This window comes from Oncorhynchus clarkii, chromosome 29, assembly GCF_045791955.1.
Source record: "Oncorhynchus clarkii lewisi isolate Uvic-CL-2024 chromosome 29, UVic_Ocla_1.0, whole genome shotgun sequence".
Taxonomy (NCBI): Eukaryota; Metazoa; Chordata; class Actinopteri; order Salmoniformes; family Salmonidae; genus Oncorhynchus; species Oncorhynchus clarkii.
In genome coordinates, this window is record NC_092175.1 from 47,784,678 (window position 1) to 47,799,200 (window position 14,523).

Consider the following 14,523-nt stretch of genomic DNA (forward strand, 5'->3'; position numbering starts at 1 on the left):
ACACAAAAGTAAAAAAGTACACTTTTTTTATATAGCCTTGTAAGCCAGTGGTGTTACAGTACGCTGTTAATTAATCCAGACAGTGATTCTGCAGTAGCCTCATCGTCCCATAAATCTTGCCAGAGCAGAAATGCTGCATTAAGCTCATCACAGACAGCTATGGTTGGTTCTCTATCATCAGATACAGACAGTGGTTGGTTCTCTATCCTCAGATACAGACAGTGGTTGGTTCTCTATCATCAGATATAAACAGTGGTTGGTTCTCTATTCTCAGATACAGACAGTGGTTGGTTCTCTATCATCCGATATAAACAGTGGTTGGTTCTCTATCCTCAGATACAGACAGTGGTTGGTTCTCTATCCTCAGATACAGACAGTGGTTGGTTCTCTATCCTCAGATATAGACAGTGGTTGGTTCTCTATCCTCAGATATAGACAGTGGTTGGTTCTCTATCATCTCTGTTCCTCAGATACAGACAATGGTTGGTTCTCTATCATCTCTGTTCCTCAGATGCAGACAGTGGTTGGTTCTCTATCATCTCTGTTTCTCAGATGCAGACAGTGGTTGGTTCTCTATCATCTCTGTTCCTCAGATACAGACAATGGTTGGTTCTCTATCATCTCTGTTCCTCAGATGCAGACAGTGGTTGGTTCTCTATCATCTCTGTTAGTTTTAGTCATTTTGCAGACACTCTTTTCCGGAGCGACTTACAGTAGTGAGTGCAAGTGCTATGCTCTACCAACTGAGCCACAGCAACTGAGCAACTCTGCCTCAGATACAGACAGCGGTTGGTTCTCTATCAACAGATATAGACCGTGGTTGGTTCTCTATCCTCAGATACAGACAGTGGTTGGTTCTCTATCATCAGATACAGACAGTGGTTGGTTCTCTATCCTCAGATACAGACTGTGTTTGGTTCTCTATTATCTCTGTTCCTCAGATACAGACAATGGTTAGTTCTCTCTTAGGCTTGGGAGGTATACCATATATACCGGGGTTTGGGAAAAATCTAATTAGAAAACGATTAGAATATTTGTTGCTACTTTTAAAGTGTTGTGCAGCATGCGCTAGGTGATCTAATTACAGTATGGAATTCGTAATTAAATGTTTGCCAGCTAGATATCTTGTAGCTATTAAGATAACTGTCTAAAATGTGCTAAATGTTCTGCAGTTGTGGATTTGGTTTGCTATTTTACAGTGTCGTAACTATTTAGCTATCTAGCTAAGTGGTTAGCGTTCCAAAATCAAGCATTCGCTTGGTAACAGCAGAGAATCCCCTGGGTCAAGAGCCTTGATGGCTAAAATTAGTTATGTGTGTGCCGCAAAATGTGAGTAGCATTTTTGAGTTAATTGTATACTTGTATAGTTTAGGTCAGACACTATAAAATACATTCTCTATGGGATTGTACATGTACTTGTTAGCATTGCTAAACCTTTTGGATTACAGATTATCAATGGGGTTGAAAACAGCGCCCCCTTGTGTTCAGTGCCGGTAGTACTGAATATCCCGGTATGGCACAAGGTCGGTATGAAGGTATGACAATCTGGATACCGCCCTAGCCTAATCTCTCTCATCTACATCAGAATGTTGTTGATGTTATTATATTGGAAGGCTGTGTAAGTGATGTCACTGTGGAGGGGGTTTCATTTAACACAGAAATATAACATAAAATAACATGACATTAACTGGCCCCTCTCTCTCTCTGTCTGTGTCTGTCTGTCTGTCTGTCTGTCTGTCTGTCTGTCTGTCTGTCTGTCTGTCTGTCTGTCTGTCTGTCTGTCCCTCCATAGCGGAGTTGTTTGAAGTCAGAGGTGAGGTGCAGGGTTGTTTATTATTAACCAGTATGAATAAAAAATGTCTGTCCCAATTTAGCTAGTTATTATTAGTGTAAATATCCCCATCGATGTACGTAGCAATAGTAACCGTGTGTGTCTGTGCGTGTGTAGGCCAGCGTGTGTGTAGGGTGGATCGGGGCCGGCCCTGCTATAAACTGGCATATTTTTCTGACCCTGGACGGCGGCTCAGCTTCCTGGAGGCGAAGCTAGCGTGTCGCCGTGACGGAGGGGAGCTGCTGAGCGTTGAGTCACCGGCCGAGCAGCGAATCATAGAGCAGCTTGTCACTGAGCTCCGTCCCTCCGACGGAGACTTCTGGATTGGCCTACGTCGTAACCATGGTGACACGGAAAACGTTGACGACTGTCCCTCACAGTACTACTGGACCGACGGGAGCCTCGCCTCCTTCAGGTGGGTCTGCTCTAAGCCCCGCCTCCATCAGGTGGGTCTGTTCTAAGCCCCGCCTCCATCAGGTGGGTCTGCTCTAAGCCACACCTCCTTCAGGTGGGTCTACTTTAAGCCCAGCCTCCTTCAGTTGGGTTTGCTTTAAGCCACGCCTCCTTCAGGTGGGTCTGCTTTAAGCCACGCCTCCTTCAGGTGGGTCTGCTTTAAGCCACGCCTCCTTCAGGTGGGTCTGCTTTAAGTGACGCCTCCTTCAGGTGGGTCTGCTCTAAGCCCCGCCTCCTTCAGTTGGGTCTGCTCTAAGCCCCGCTTCCTTCAGTTGGGTCTGCTCTAAGCCCCGCCTCCTTCAGTTGGGTCTGCTTTAAGCCACGCCTCCTTCAGTTGGTTTGCTTTAAGCCACGCCTCCTTCAGGTGGGTCTGCTTTAAGCCACGCCTCCTTCAGGTGGGTCTGCTCTAAGCCCAGCCTCCTTCAGGTGAGTCTGCTCTAAGCCCCGCCTCCTTCAGTTGGGTCTGCTTTAAGCCACGCCTCCTTCAGTTGGGTCTGCTCTAAGCCCCGCTTCCTTCAGTTGGGTCTGCTCTAAGCCCCGCCTCCTTCAGTTGGGTCTGCTTTAAGCCACGCCTCCTTCAGTTGGTTTGCTTTAAGCCACGCCTCCTTCAGTTGGGTCTGCTTTAAGCCACGCCTCCTTCAGGTGGGTCTGCTTTAAGCCACGCCTCCTTCAGGTGGGTCTGCTCTAAGCCCAGCCTCCTTCAGGTGAGTCTGCTCTAAGCCCCGCCTCCTTCAGTTGGGTCTGCTTTAAGCCACGCCTCCTTCAGTTGGGTCTGCTTTAAGCCACGCCTCCTTCAGGTGGATCTGCTTTAAGCGACGCCTCCTTCAGGTGGATCTGCTCTAAGCCCCGCCTCCTTCAGTTGGGTCTGCTCTAAGCCCCGCCTCCTTCAGTTGGGTCTGCTTTAAGCCACGCCTCCTTCAAATGGGTTTGCTTTAAGCCACGCCTCCTTCAGTTGGGTCTGCTCTAAGCCCCGCCTCCTTCAGCTAGGTCTGCTTTAAGCCACGCCTTCATTGGCTGGGTCTGCTTTAACCACGCCTCCTTCTGCTTACATGGAATAGTTCATATAATAATAGACAGCGGTGTGTAACTTTACGTATGTGTGTTGCTGTGTGTGTTTGTTCCTGCATGCATGTGTGTTAGGAACTGGCACTGGGACGAGCCGTCCTGTGGTTACGAGGTGTGTGTGGTGATGTACCACCAACCGTCCGCCCCGCCCGGCCTCGGAGGACTCTACATGTTCCATTGGAACGATGACAACTGTGACACCAAGAACAATTTCATCTGCAAGTACACTGCAGGTACACACACACACACACACACACACACACACACACACACACACACACACACACACACACACACACACACACACACACACACACACACACACACACACACACACACACACAGATGATAGTACACAGCAGATACCCCTCAGAGCCTGGTTCCTCTGGTCTACCCAGTACAGCCTGTGGAGGACTGGTCACCTCTCATTGCCTGGTTCCTCTCTACCCAGTACAGCCAGTAGAGGACTGGTCACCCCTCAGAGCCTGGTTCCTCTCTACCCAGTACACCCAGTAGAGGACTGGCCACCCTTCAGAGCCTGGTTCCTCTGGTCTACCCAGTACAGTCAGTAGAAGACTGGTCACCCCTCAGAGCCTGGTTCCTCTGGTCTACCCACTACAGCCAGTAGAGGACTAGTCACCCCTCAGAGCCTGGTTCCTCTGGTCTACCCACTACAGCCAGTAGAGGACTAGTCACCCCTCAGAGCCTGGTTCCTCTCTACCCAGTACAGCCAGAAGAGGACTGGCCACCCCTCAGAGCCTGGTTCATCTGGTCTACCCAGTACAGCCAGTAGATGACTAGTCACCCCTCAGAGCCTGGTTCCTCTCTACCCAGTACACCCATTAGAGGACTGGTCACCCCTCAGAGCCTGGTTCCTCTGGTCTACCCAGTACACCCATTAGATGACTGGCCACCCCTCAGAGCCTGGTTCCTCTCTTGGTTGCTTCCTAGGTTCCTTCCTTTCTATGGAGTTTTTCCTAGCCACTGTGCTTCTACATCTGCACTGCTTGCTGTTTGGAGTTTTAGGTTGGGTTGTTGTGACATCTTTGTTACATCTGCTCATGTTAAAAGGGCTTTATAACTGATTGATTGTGTTGTGTTCCAGAGAAGGCTCCTGAACCCTCCCCCAACACTGCACACCCAGGTAACAACGCTACTTAAAGTGTCTGAATATTCATGGTATTAATGAGGTCTGAATATTAATAGGTACACTACATGACCAAAAGTATGTGGACATCTTCTCGTTGAACATCTCATTCCAACATCATGGGCATTAATATGGAGTTGGTCCCCCCTTTACTGCTATAACAGCCTCCACTCTTCTGGGAAGTCATTAATATGGAGTTGGTCCCCCTTTAGCTGCAGTAACAACCTCCACTCTTCTGGGAAGGCTTTCCACTAGATGTAGGAACATTGCTGCTATAACAGCCACCACTCTTCTGGGAAGGCTTTCCACTAGATGTTGGAACATTGCTGCTATAACAGCCTCCACTCTTCAGGGAAGGCTTTCCACTAGATGTAGGAACATTGCTGCTATAACAGCCTCCACTCTTCAGGGAAGGTTTTCCACTAGATGTAGGAACATTTCTGCTATAACAGCCTCCACTCTTCAGGGAATGCTTTCCACTAGATGTAGGAACATTGCTGCTATAACAGCCTCCACTCTTCTGGGAAGGCTTTCCACTAGATGTTGGAACATTGCTGCTATAACAGCCACCACTCTTCTGGGAAGGCTTTCCACTAGATGTAGGAACATTGCTGCTATAACAGCCTCCACTCTTCTGGGAAGGCTTCCCACTAGATGTAGGAACATTGCTGCTATAACAGCCACCACTCTTCTGTGAAGGCTTTCCACTAGATGTTGGAACATTGCTGCAATACAGCCTCCACTTTTCTGGGAAGGCTTTCCACTAGATGTTGGAACATTGCTGCAATACAGCCTCCACTTTTCTGGGAAGGCTTTCCACTAGATGTATATTTAACTAAATTACTATGTATATCCTGTTGAAGTCGGAAACTTTACATACACTTAGGTTAGAGTCATAACTCATTTTTTCAATCACTCCACAAATTTCTTGTTAACAAACTATAGTTTTGGCAAGTCGGTTAGGACATCTACTTTGTGCATGACACAAGTCATTTTTACAGCAATTGTTTACAGACAGATTATTTCACTTATAATTCACTGTATCACAAAGGTCAGAAGTTTACAAGTTTACATACACTAAGTTGACTGTGCCTTTAAACAGCTTGGAAAATTCCAGAAAATTATGTCATGGCTTTAGAAGCTTCTGATAGGCTACTTGCCATCATTTGAGTCAATTAGGTGTGTACCTAGGCCTTGAAATACATCCATATCTTCAAACTCAGTGTCTCTTTGCTTGACATCATGGGAAAATCAAAAGAATTCAGCCAAGACCTCAGAATTTTTTTAAAGACCTCCACAAGTCTGGTTCATCCTTGGGAGCAATTTCCAAATGCCTGAAGGTACCAAGTTCATCTGTACAAACAATAGTACGCACGTATAAATGTCATGGGATCATGCAGCCGTCATACCACTCAGGAAGGAGATGCGTTCTGTCTTGTAGAGATGAACGTACTTTGACGTGAAACGTGCAAATGTCCTCTGGTCTGATGAAACAAAAATGCAACTGTTTGGTCATAATGACCATCGTTATGTTTGGAGGAAAAAGGGTGAGGCTTGCAAGCCGAAGAACACCATCCCAACTGTGAAGCACGGGGGTGGCAGCATCATGTTGTGGGGGTGCTTTGCTGCAGGAGGGACTGGTGCACTTCACAAAATAGATGGCATCGTGAGTTAGGAAAATTATGTGGATATATTGAAGCAACATCTCAAGACGTCAGTCAGGAAGTTAAAGCTTGGTCACTAATGGGTCTTCCAAATGGACAATGACCCCAAGAATTCTTCCAAAGTTGTCGCAAAATGGCTTAAGGACAACAAAGTCAAGGTATTGGAGAGGCCATCACAAAGACCTGACCTATACCAGCTCTGTCAGGAGGAATGGGCCAAAATTCACCCAACTTATTGTGGGAAGCTTGTGGAAGGCTACCAGAAACATTTGACCCAAGTTAAACAATTTAAAGGCAATGTTACCAAATACTAATTGACTGTATGTAAACTTCTGACGCACTGGGAATGTGATGAAAGAAATACAAGCTGAAATAAATAATTCTCTCTACTACATTTCACTTTCTTAAAATAAAGTGTTTATCCTAACTGACCTAAGACAGGGAATTTTTACCAGGATTCATTGTCAGGAGTTTAAATGTATTTTGCTAACGTATATGTAAACTTCCAACTTCAACTGTATGAGTTTAGAGAGATATTGTCACGACTTCCGCCGAAGTTGGCTCCCCTGCCTGTTCGGGCGGTGCTCAGCGGTCGTCGTCACCGGCCTACTAGAAGTTGGCTCCCCTGCCTGTTCGGGCGGTGCTCAGCGGTCGTCGTCACCGGCCTACTAGAAGTTGGCTCCCCTGCCTGTTCGGGCGGTGCTCAGCGGTCGTCGTCACCGGCCTACTAGAAGTTGGCTCCCCTGCCTGTTCGGGCGGTGCTCAGCGGTCGTCGTCACCGGCCTACTAGAAGTTGGCTCCCCTGCCTGTTCGGGCGGTGCTCAGCGGTCGTCGTCACCGGCCTACTAGAAGTTGGCTCCCCTGCCTGTTCGGGCGGTGCTCAGCGGTCGTCGTCACCGGCCTACTAGAAGTTGGCTCCCCTGCCTGTTCAGGCGGTGCTCAGCGGTCGTCGTCACCGGCCTACTAGAAGTTGGCTCCCCTGCCTGTTCGGGCGGTGCTCAGCGGTCGTCGTCACCGGCCTACTAGAAGTTGGCTCCCCTGCCTGTTCGGGCGGTGCTCAGCGGTCGTCGTCACCGGCCTACTAGAAGTTGGCTCCCCTGCCTGTTCGGGCGGTGCTCAGCGGTCGTCGTCACCGGCCTACTAGAAGTTGGCTCCCCTGCCTGTTCGGGCGGTGCACAGCGGTCGTCGTCACCGGCCTACTAGAAGTTGGCTCCCCTGCCTGTTCGGGTGGTGCTCAGCGGTCGTCGTCACCGGCCTACTAGCCGCCACCGATCCCTTTTTTATTTTGTCTGTTTGTTTTGTCTTATTAGTTTCACCTGTGTCTTGTTGTATGTGCTTAATGAGCTTCCTTATTTAAAGTACGTGTACCCGCCCTTGTTTTGTGCGGGAATGTCTTTGTGTTACGTGTGTGCGTTTAGGTAGAGGTGGATAATATTTTCTGGACTTGGCACCCTGTGTTTTGGGTAGTCACTTTTACTGTCCGCGCCCTGTGTTTTGGGTAGTCACTTTTACTGTCCGCGCCCTGTGTTATTGGGCTTGTCATTTACTGTCCGCGCCCTGTGTTGTTGGGCTTGTCATTTACTGTCCACGCCCTGTGTTGTTGGGTAGTCACATTTACTGTCCGCGCCCTGTGTTGTTGGGCTTGTCATTTTTTGTGCCATATTAAAAGAGCACTTTTTCCCAGTGGAACTCTCTGCGCCTGATTCCTTCCTCACCCACCTAGTCCCGCGTGACAGATATAACTAAATGACTATGAGTGTAGATAGATATAACTAAATGACTATGAGTATAAATAGATATAACTAAATTACTATGTATAGATGATTATCGATATATAAATGAATGAACATTAATGTTCCTGTCTACAGAGGCTCCTCCCTTGTCTCTGTCACCCCTGACCACGACCTTTGACACTGAAGAGAAGAGACAGACCCCAGGTACCCTGATCTCTAACCTATTACCTTCGACCTCTTACCGTGTGTGTGTTTTTTGTGCATGTCTCTGAACTGTGTGTGTCTGTTTCAGCTCTGAACATTGTTTACATAGTCCTGCCCATCATCCCGTTGTTGATGGTGTTACTAATAGCAACTGCGGTCTTCTGCTTCACGCTGCTGGCTCGACGGTGAGGAGCAAGTACTAACTAGCATGAGATAGACTGGTAGTATGGATAGCATTCATACTACCAGATTGAGAATAATGCATTGACTGATTTAGTGACTGTCAATATATCTATTCCAGAAGCTCACTGTCTCTGTGTGTAGGAGGAAGCTCACTGTCTCTGTGTGTAGGAGGAAGCTCATTGTCTCTGTGTGTAGGAGGAAGCTCATTGTCTCTGTGTGTAGGAGGAAGCTCATTGGCTCTGTGTGTAGGAGGAAGCTCACTGTCTCTGTGTGTAGGAGGAAGCTCACTGTCTCTGTGTGTAGGAGGAAGCTCACTGTCTCTGTGTGTAGGAGGAAGCTCATTGTCTCTGTGTGTAGGAGGAAGCGGCGTGAGCAGCAGACAGAGGTGTGTCCTAGCGACCCAGGGTCCTGTCCAAACCCCGCCCAGCCGCCTGACGTCTACAACGTGATTCGCTCCCAGCAGGAGGCCGACCTGGCTGGAACACGCCCCCACACCAAGAACACTTCCTTCTTAGGTAAAAATATGTTTTATTGTCACTGGTGCAGTGTAATGTGGTGTTGTACAGGGTCAGTGTAATGTGGTGTTGTACAGGGTCAACCGTAGATGTACTGGAGAAAATGAAGGGGTTAAGTGCCTTACTCAAGGCCACAGACAGATGTTTTATTATTATTGGAAACGGTTGCTGATTCGACAATACATTTTCCAAAATCTGTTTTTGTTTTGTCATTATGAGGTATTGTGGTATTGATCAGGGGGAAAAAACAATTTAATCTATTTTAAAATAAGGCTGTAACTCAACAAAATGTGGAAAAAGTCAAGGGGTCTGAATACTTTACAAATGCACTGTATATTCCAACTGTGCTTTCTATTCTGTTTCTACAGATTGTAAATTTAAGATAATCATTTTTGCTAAGAGTTTTATTATATTATTCATTGACTGTGATTTTTTTTAATCACCTTGCAGTGCTATTTGCAGAGTCAGCCATTCCTGAATCTTTTACCAAAAGCAAGCTACATATGGAAAGTGTTGCGAACTGGCTCGTAGCCCATAACAAAGAGGGAGACAATGCAGAGATAAAGAAATAACAAAAATATATTTATTAAACAAAGTTACCTATGTCCAAGTAACAATGGTGTGTGTAGTCAGTAGTCAGTAGTGTAAATGAGTGGACGCATGTAGGTTATTACTGCATTGTCGGAACTAGAAGCACAAGCATTTCGCTACACTCGCATTAACATCTGCTAACCATGTGTATGTGACAATAAAATTTGATTTGATTTGATTTGATTAATGAGGGGTGTTGAGATGTGCCAAAACAAATCATAACAAATTAACACAAAGAAGCCCCAAGATGCAATACCAAAAACCGAAAGTGTGACTACGTGGAGAGTCTTCCCGATGTATTCGGGGAAGGTGTATTCATCCCCAGGACACACACCCGAGCCCAGGTGTGTTCCATTTCCATGACAACCCTTTCAGCTCCGCCCATCGACATCCTATTAAGGAAAACAAGAGCAGAGAGAAAGAATTCGGCAGACAGAGTGGGAGGGTCGTCGCAACAGTACCAAAACATATGATCTAATGATTCTGTCTCTTTGCAGCAAAATCTGGGGAGTTGGGATGGTTTAATCCCCCATAAATACAGTGGGGCAAAAAGTATTTAGTCAGCCACCAATTGTGCAAGTTCTCCCACTTAAAAATATGAGAGAGGCCTGTAATTTTAATCATAGGTACACTTCAACTACGACAGACAAAATGAGAAAAGAAATCCAGAAAATCACATTGTAGGATTTTTAATTTATTTATTTGCAAATTATGCTTATTTAAGATTGTGAGGAAAGCACTTTTAAAGAATAACCAGGCATCCTCTACTGACGAGATGAGGTCAATTTCCTTCCAGGATACCCCGGCCAGGTCGATTAGAAAGACCTGCTCGCTGAAGTGTTTTAGGGAGCGTTTGACAGTGATGAGGGGTGGTTGTTTGACCGCAGACCCATTACGGATGCAGGCAATGAGGCAGTGATCGCTGAGATCTTGGTTGAAAACAGCAGAGGTGTATTTGGAGGGCAAGTTGGTTAGGATGATATCTATCTATCTATAGATAGATAGACCCGTTTAATTTTGTCTGGCTTGCCGTTCCAAATAAAATGGAATCTTTTTTGATCATCTAATTTTAAAAACAAGTCGCTAGGTGTAGGCAAGCCCATAAGCAAATAGGTAAACTGGGATATGACTAAAGAGTTAATCAGGGTAAACTGGGATATGACTAAAGAGTGATTTTTCCACAGATAGACAGGTACCTTTCCTTTCCATGGTAGCAAAAATGGATAAGATCTTGCTAACTAGATCCTCTATGAGGCTGTGGAGGGATTCACATGTAGAGTTAAGAGAAAACATGAATCATCAGCGTACAATGACACCTTTGTTTTTAAGCACTGGAATTCTAGGCCCTTGATATTATTGTTGGATCTGATTTGGGCTCCCGAGTGGCGCAGCGGTCTAAGGCACTGCATCTCAGTGCTAGAGGCATCACTACAGACCCTGGTTTGATTCCAAACCAACCGGCAGTGATTGGGGGTCCTATAGGGCGGCACACAATTGGCCCAGCATCATCTGGGTTAGGGTTTGGCCGGGGTAGGCTGTCATTGTAAATAATAATTTCTTCTTAACTGACTTGCCTAGTTAAATGCAGGTTAAATAAAAAATAATAATAGCTAACATTTCGATGACCAGAAATAAATAGATATGCCGATAGTGGACAACCTTGTTTTACTGCTCTTGACAGTTTAATTCTTTCTGAGAAGTAGCCTATATTGAACATTTTACGCCTGGTGTTACTATACATAACTTTAACCCATTCTCCAAAATGGGATTTTATAATAATGAATGATAAAACATTGTAGAATATACTAATGACAGTCAATACGTCTTCCTGACTGTAGACTGCTAGAGTACGTCTTCCTGACTGTAGACTGCTGCAGTATGTCTTCCTGACTGTAGACTGCTGCAGTATGTCTTCCTGACTGTAGACTGCTGCAAAATGTCTTCCTGACTGTAGACTGCTAGAGTACGTCTTCCTGACTGTAGACTGCTGCAGTACGTCTTCCTGACTGTAGACTGCTGCAGTACGTCTTCCTGACTGTAGACTGCTGCAGTATGTCTTCCTGACTGTAGACTGCTGCAGTACGTCTTCCTGACTGTAGACTGCTGCAGTACGTCTTCCTGACTGTAGACTGCTGCAGTATGTCTTCCTGACTGTAGACTGCTGCAGTATGTCTTCCTGACTGTAGACTGCTGCAGTACGTCTTCCTGACTGTAGACTTCTGCAGTATGTCTTCCTGACTGTAGACTGCTGCAGTACGTCTTCCTGACTGTAGACTTCTGCAGTACTGCAGGATGGTAACGAGAGACTATTTCTAATGTACACTGTGGATCATCCTTGTACTAAAGACTCAGCAGAGTAACATCAGCAGAGTAACATCGGCAGAGTAACCTCGGCAGAGTAACACCTCGGCAGAGTAACCTCGACAGAGTAACCTCGGCAGAGTAACCTCAGCAGAGTAACATCGGCAGAGTAACCTCGGCAGAGTAACCTCGGCAGAGTAACCTCGGCAGAGTAACCTCGGCAGAGTAACCTCAGCAGAGGCCAAATGGTGCACTGGCCCCTTAAGAACTGCTTGTGCCCCTGGTAGTTAAAATGTCTGTCTGTAAAGGCTGGCAGAAACTACCTTTTCACCTGTTGTTAGGTTCTGCAGCAACATTCATACTTTTCTTTACGTTGTGTCCAATAACATGAGGTAAGAAACACGTTTTACCTGATGGAGGCAATTGGTTTGAATTCAGTCACATGTAAACTTCTAAGTTTGGGGTCACTTAGAAATATCCTTGTTTCTGAAAGAAAAGCACATTTTCTGTCCATTAAAATAACATTAAATTGATAAGAAATACAGTGTAGACATTGTTAATGTTGTAAATTACTATTGTAGCTGGAAACTGTAGTTTTTTTTTAATGGAATATCTACATAGGCGTACACAGGCCCATTATCAGCAACCATCACTCCTGTGTTATCTAATATATAAAGTTTATCACTTTAAAAGGCTAATTAATCATTAGAAAGCCATTTTGCAATTATGTTAGCACAGCTGGAAACTGTTGTCCTGATTAAAGAAGCAATAAACCTGGCCTTCTTTAGACTAGTATCTGGGGCGGCAGGTAGCCTAGTGGTTAGAGCGTTGGACTAGTAAACGAAAGGTTGTAAGATCGAATCAACGAGCTGACAAGGTAAACATTTAACCCACTGATCCTAGGCCTTCATTGAAAATAAGAATTTGTTCTTAACTGACCTAGTTAAATAAATAAAACAAATAAAAACAAATCTGGAGCATCAGCGTTTGTGGGTTCGATTACAGGCTCAAAATGTCCAGAAACAAAGACCTTTCTTCTATTCTAGTTCTGAGACATGAAGGCTATTCCATGCGAGAAATTGCCAAGAAACTGAAGATCCCGTACAACGCTGTGTACTACTCCCTTCACAGAAGAGTGTAAACTGTCCCTAACCAGAATACAAAGAGGATTGGGAAGCCCCGGTGCACAACTGAGCAAGAGGACAAGTACATTAGAGTGTCTAGTTTGAGAAACAGACGCCTCACAAGTCCTCAACTGGCAGCTGAATTAAATAGGAAACGCAAAACACCAGTCTCAACATCAACAGTGAAGAGGCGACTCCGGGAGTTCCTCTGTCCAGTGTCTCTGTTCCTCTGTCCAGTGTCTGTGTTCCTCTGTCCAGTGTCTGTGTTCTTTTGCCCATCTTAATCTTTTCTTTTTATTGGCCAGTCTGAGATATGGCTTTTTCTTTGCAACTCTGCCTAGAAGTCCAGCATCCCAGAGTCGTCTCTTAACTGTTGACGTTGAGACTGGTGTTTTGCGGGTAAATATATTGGCCATTTCCAGTTACAATAGTAATTTACAACATTAACAGTGTCTACACTCTATTTCTGATCAATTTGATGTTATTTTAATGGACCAAAACATTTATTTTCTTTCAAAACCAAGGACATTTCTAAGTGACTCCAAACTTTCGAACGGTAGTGTTTGTAAATGTGATATTTTGTTAATTTTTTTATAAATTACCGGATGGCCTAACCTTCCTCCTAAACTTTGATTGTTGCTCTCATGACATGGTTACATATATTTGTTTCAATTGTTAAACTATTTTTCTATTTAATTTGATGCACTTTGAGATAATTATTGTATAATGAAAAGCGCTTTTGAAATGTAATAAATTGTTATTATTTTGCAAACTAGCAAACAGAACAACTCTGTAAAATGTGTCCTACCTCATCTGAAAACAGTGACGATAACAAAACACATAGCAACAACAGGCATATAAGGGAGGGGTCTTGAAATGTAACATCCAATCAACATGTAGCCACTGGGAGCCAGCGGTCCATTCACACCAGTTTTGCTAAAACAAAATTCCCCAGACCTCAAAGGGAGGCATGACAACAACATGGCTTCGCGAGACTAGCTTTCGACACACCCACTGGTGTTGCTCCTCCCACTTTCAGACAAACTCTTTGTATGCAGTTACCCATGACTCATTCAAAGGGGAAGGGAAACACTGATCCTGTTGTTTCTCCATAGTAACGGCCTGTATTCTTTCTCCTAGGCTCCTCCCCCGACATGTCCCCTGGTGACTATGACAACCTGGGGGGTCTGCGAGACACGGAGAGTGGTTTCGTCACGCTGGCCAGCACAGAGAGCAACTTCCAGTTGACCTCTGAACTCTACGACCTTAGTCTGGGGCGACGCAAAGACGACTCAGACATTTACCACAACAGTCTGGGTCGCAACAGAGAGGTTTATAACAACAGTCTGGGTCGGCATGGTAACCGAGAGGTTTATAACAACAGTCTGGATCGTCATGGCAACGGAGAGACACACGATAACAGTCTGGGTTGTCACGGCAACGGAGGAACGTACAACAACAGACTGGGTCTTCATGGCCGTGTGGTGAAGAGCAGTGAGCTGTACAACACTAGTCACTATAGAGACAGTCTTTACCAAACCAGCCTGGACCGCTATGGTAACCCTGAACAGCACGAGAGAAGCCTGGGACGTCATGGGAACGATGCCAGTGTAGATTGCTATGGGAAGGAGGCCACTGTGGGTTACTATGGCAACGAGGGCAGTCTGGGTGGGAAGTGCTACAAAGACTGGTTGGACAGTGACAGCAACTAA

General features: G+C 45.6%; 1 protein-coding gene across 1 annotated transcript; it reads left to right on the forward strand.

Annotated features, from left to right (window-relative positions):
* The first annotated feature begins 1,905 nt into the window (after positions 1 to 1,905).
* LOC139388248 (layilin a) lies at positions 1,906 to 14,523 on the forward strand. The gene is made up of 7 exons (XM_071134797.1): positions 1,906 to 2,246; positions 3,425 to 3,582; positions 4,455 to 4,493; positions 8,029 to 8,097; positions 8,186 to 8,282; positions 8,638 to 8,795; positions 13,952 to 14,523. The coding sequence occupies exons 1-7, from the start codon at positions 1,906 to 1,908 to the stop codon at positions 14,521 to 14,523; spliced, it is 1,434 nt and encodes a 477-aa protein (XP_070990898.1).

Excerpts from the sequence above, each read along its gene's own strand:
- LOC139388248 (XM_071134797.1), top strand. The coding sequence starts at position 1,906 with ATGTACGTAGCAATAGTAACCGTGTGTGTCTGTGCGTGTGTAGGCCAG. Across the intron at positions 3,583-4,454 it reads CATCTGCAAGTACACTGCAG|AGAAGGCTCCTGAACCCTCC; the intron begins GTACACACACAC and ends GTTGTGTTCCAG. Across the intron at positions 8,098-8,185 it reads AGAGAAGAGACAGACCCCAG|CTCTGAACATTGTTTACATA; the intron begins GTACCCTGATCT and ends TGTCTGTTTCAG.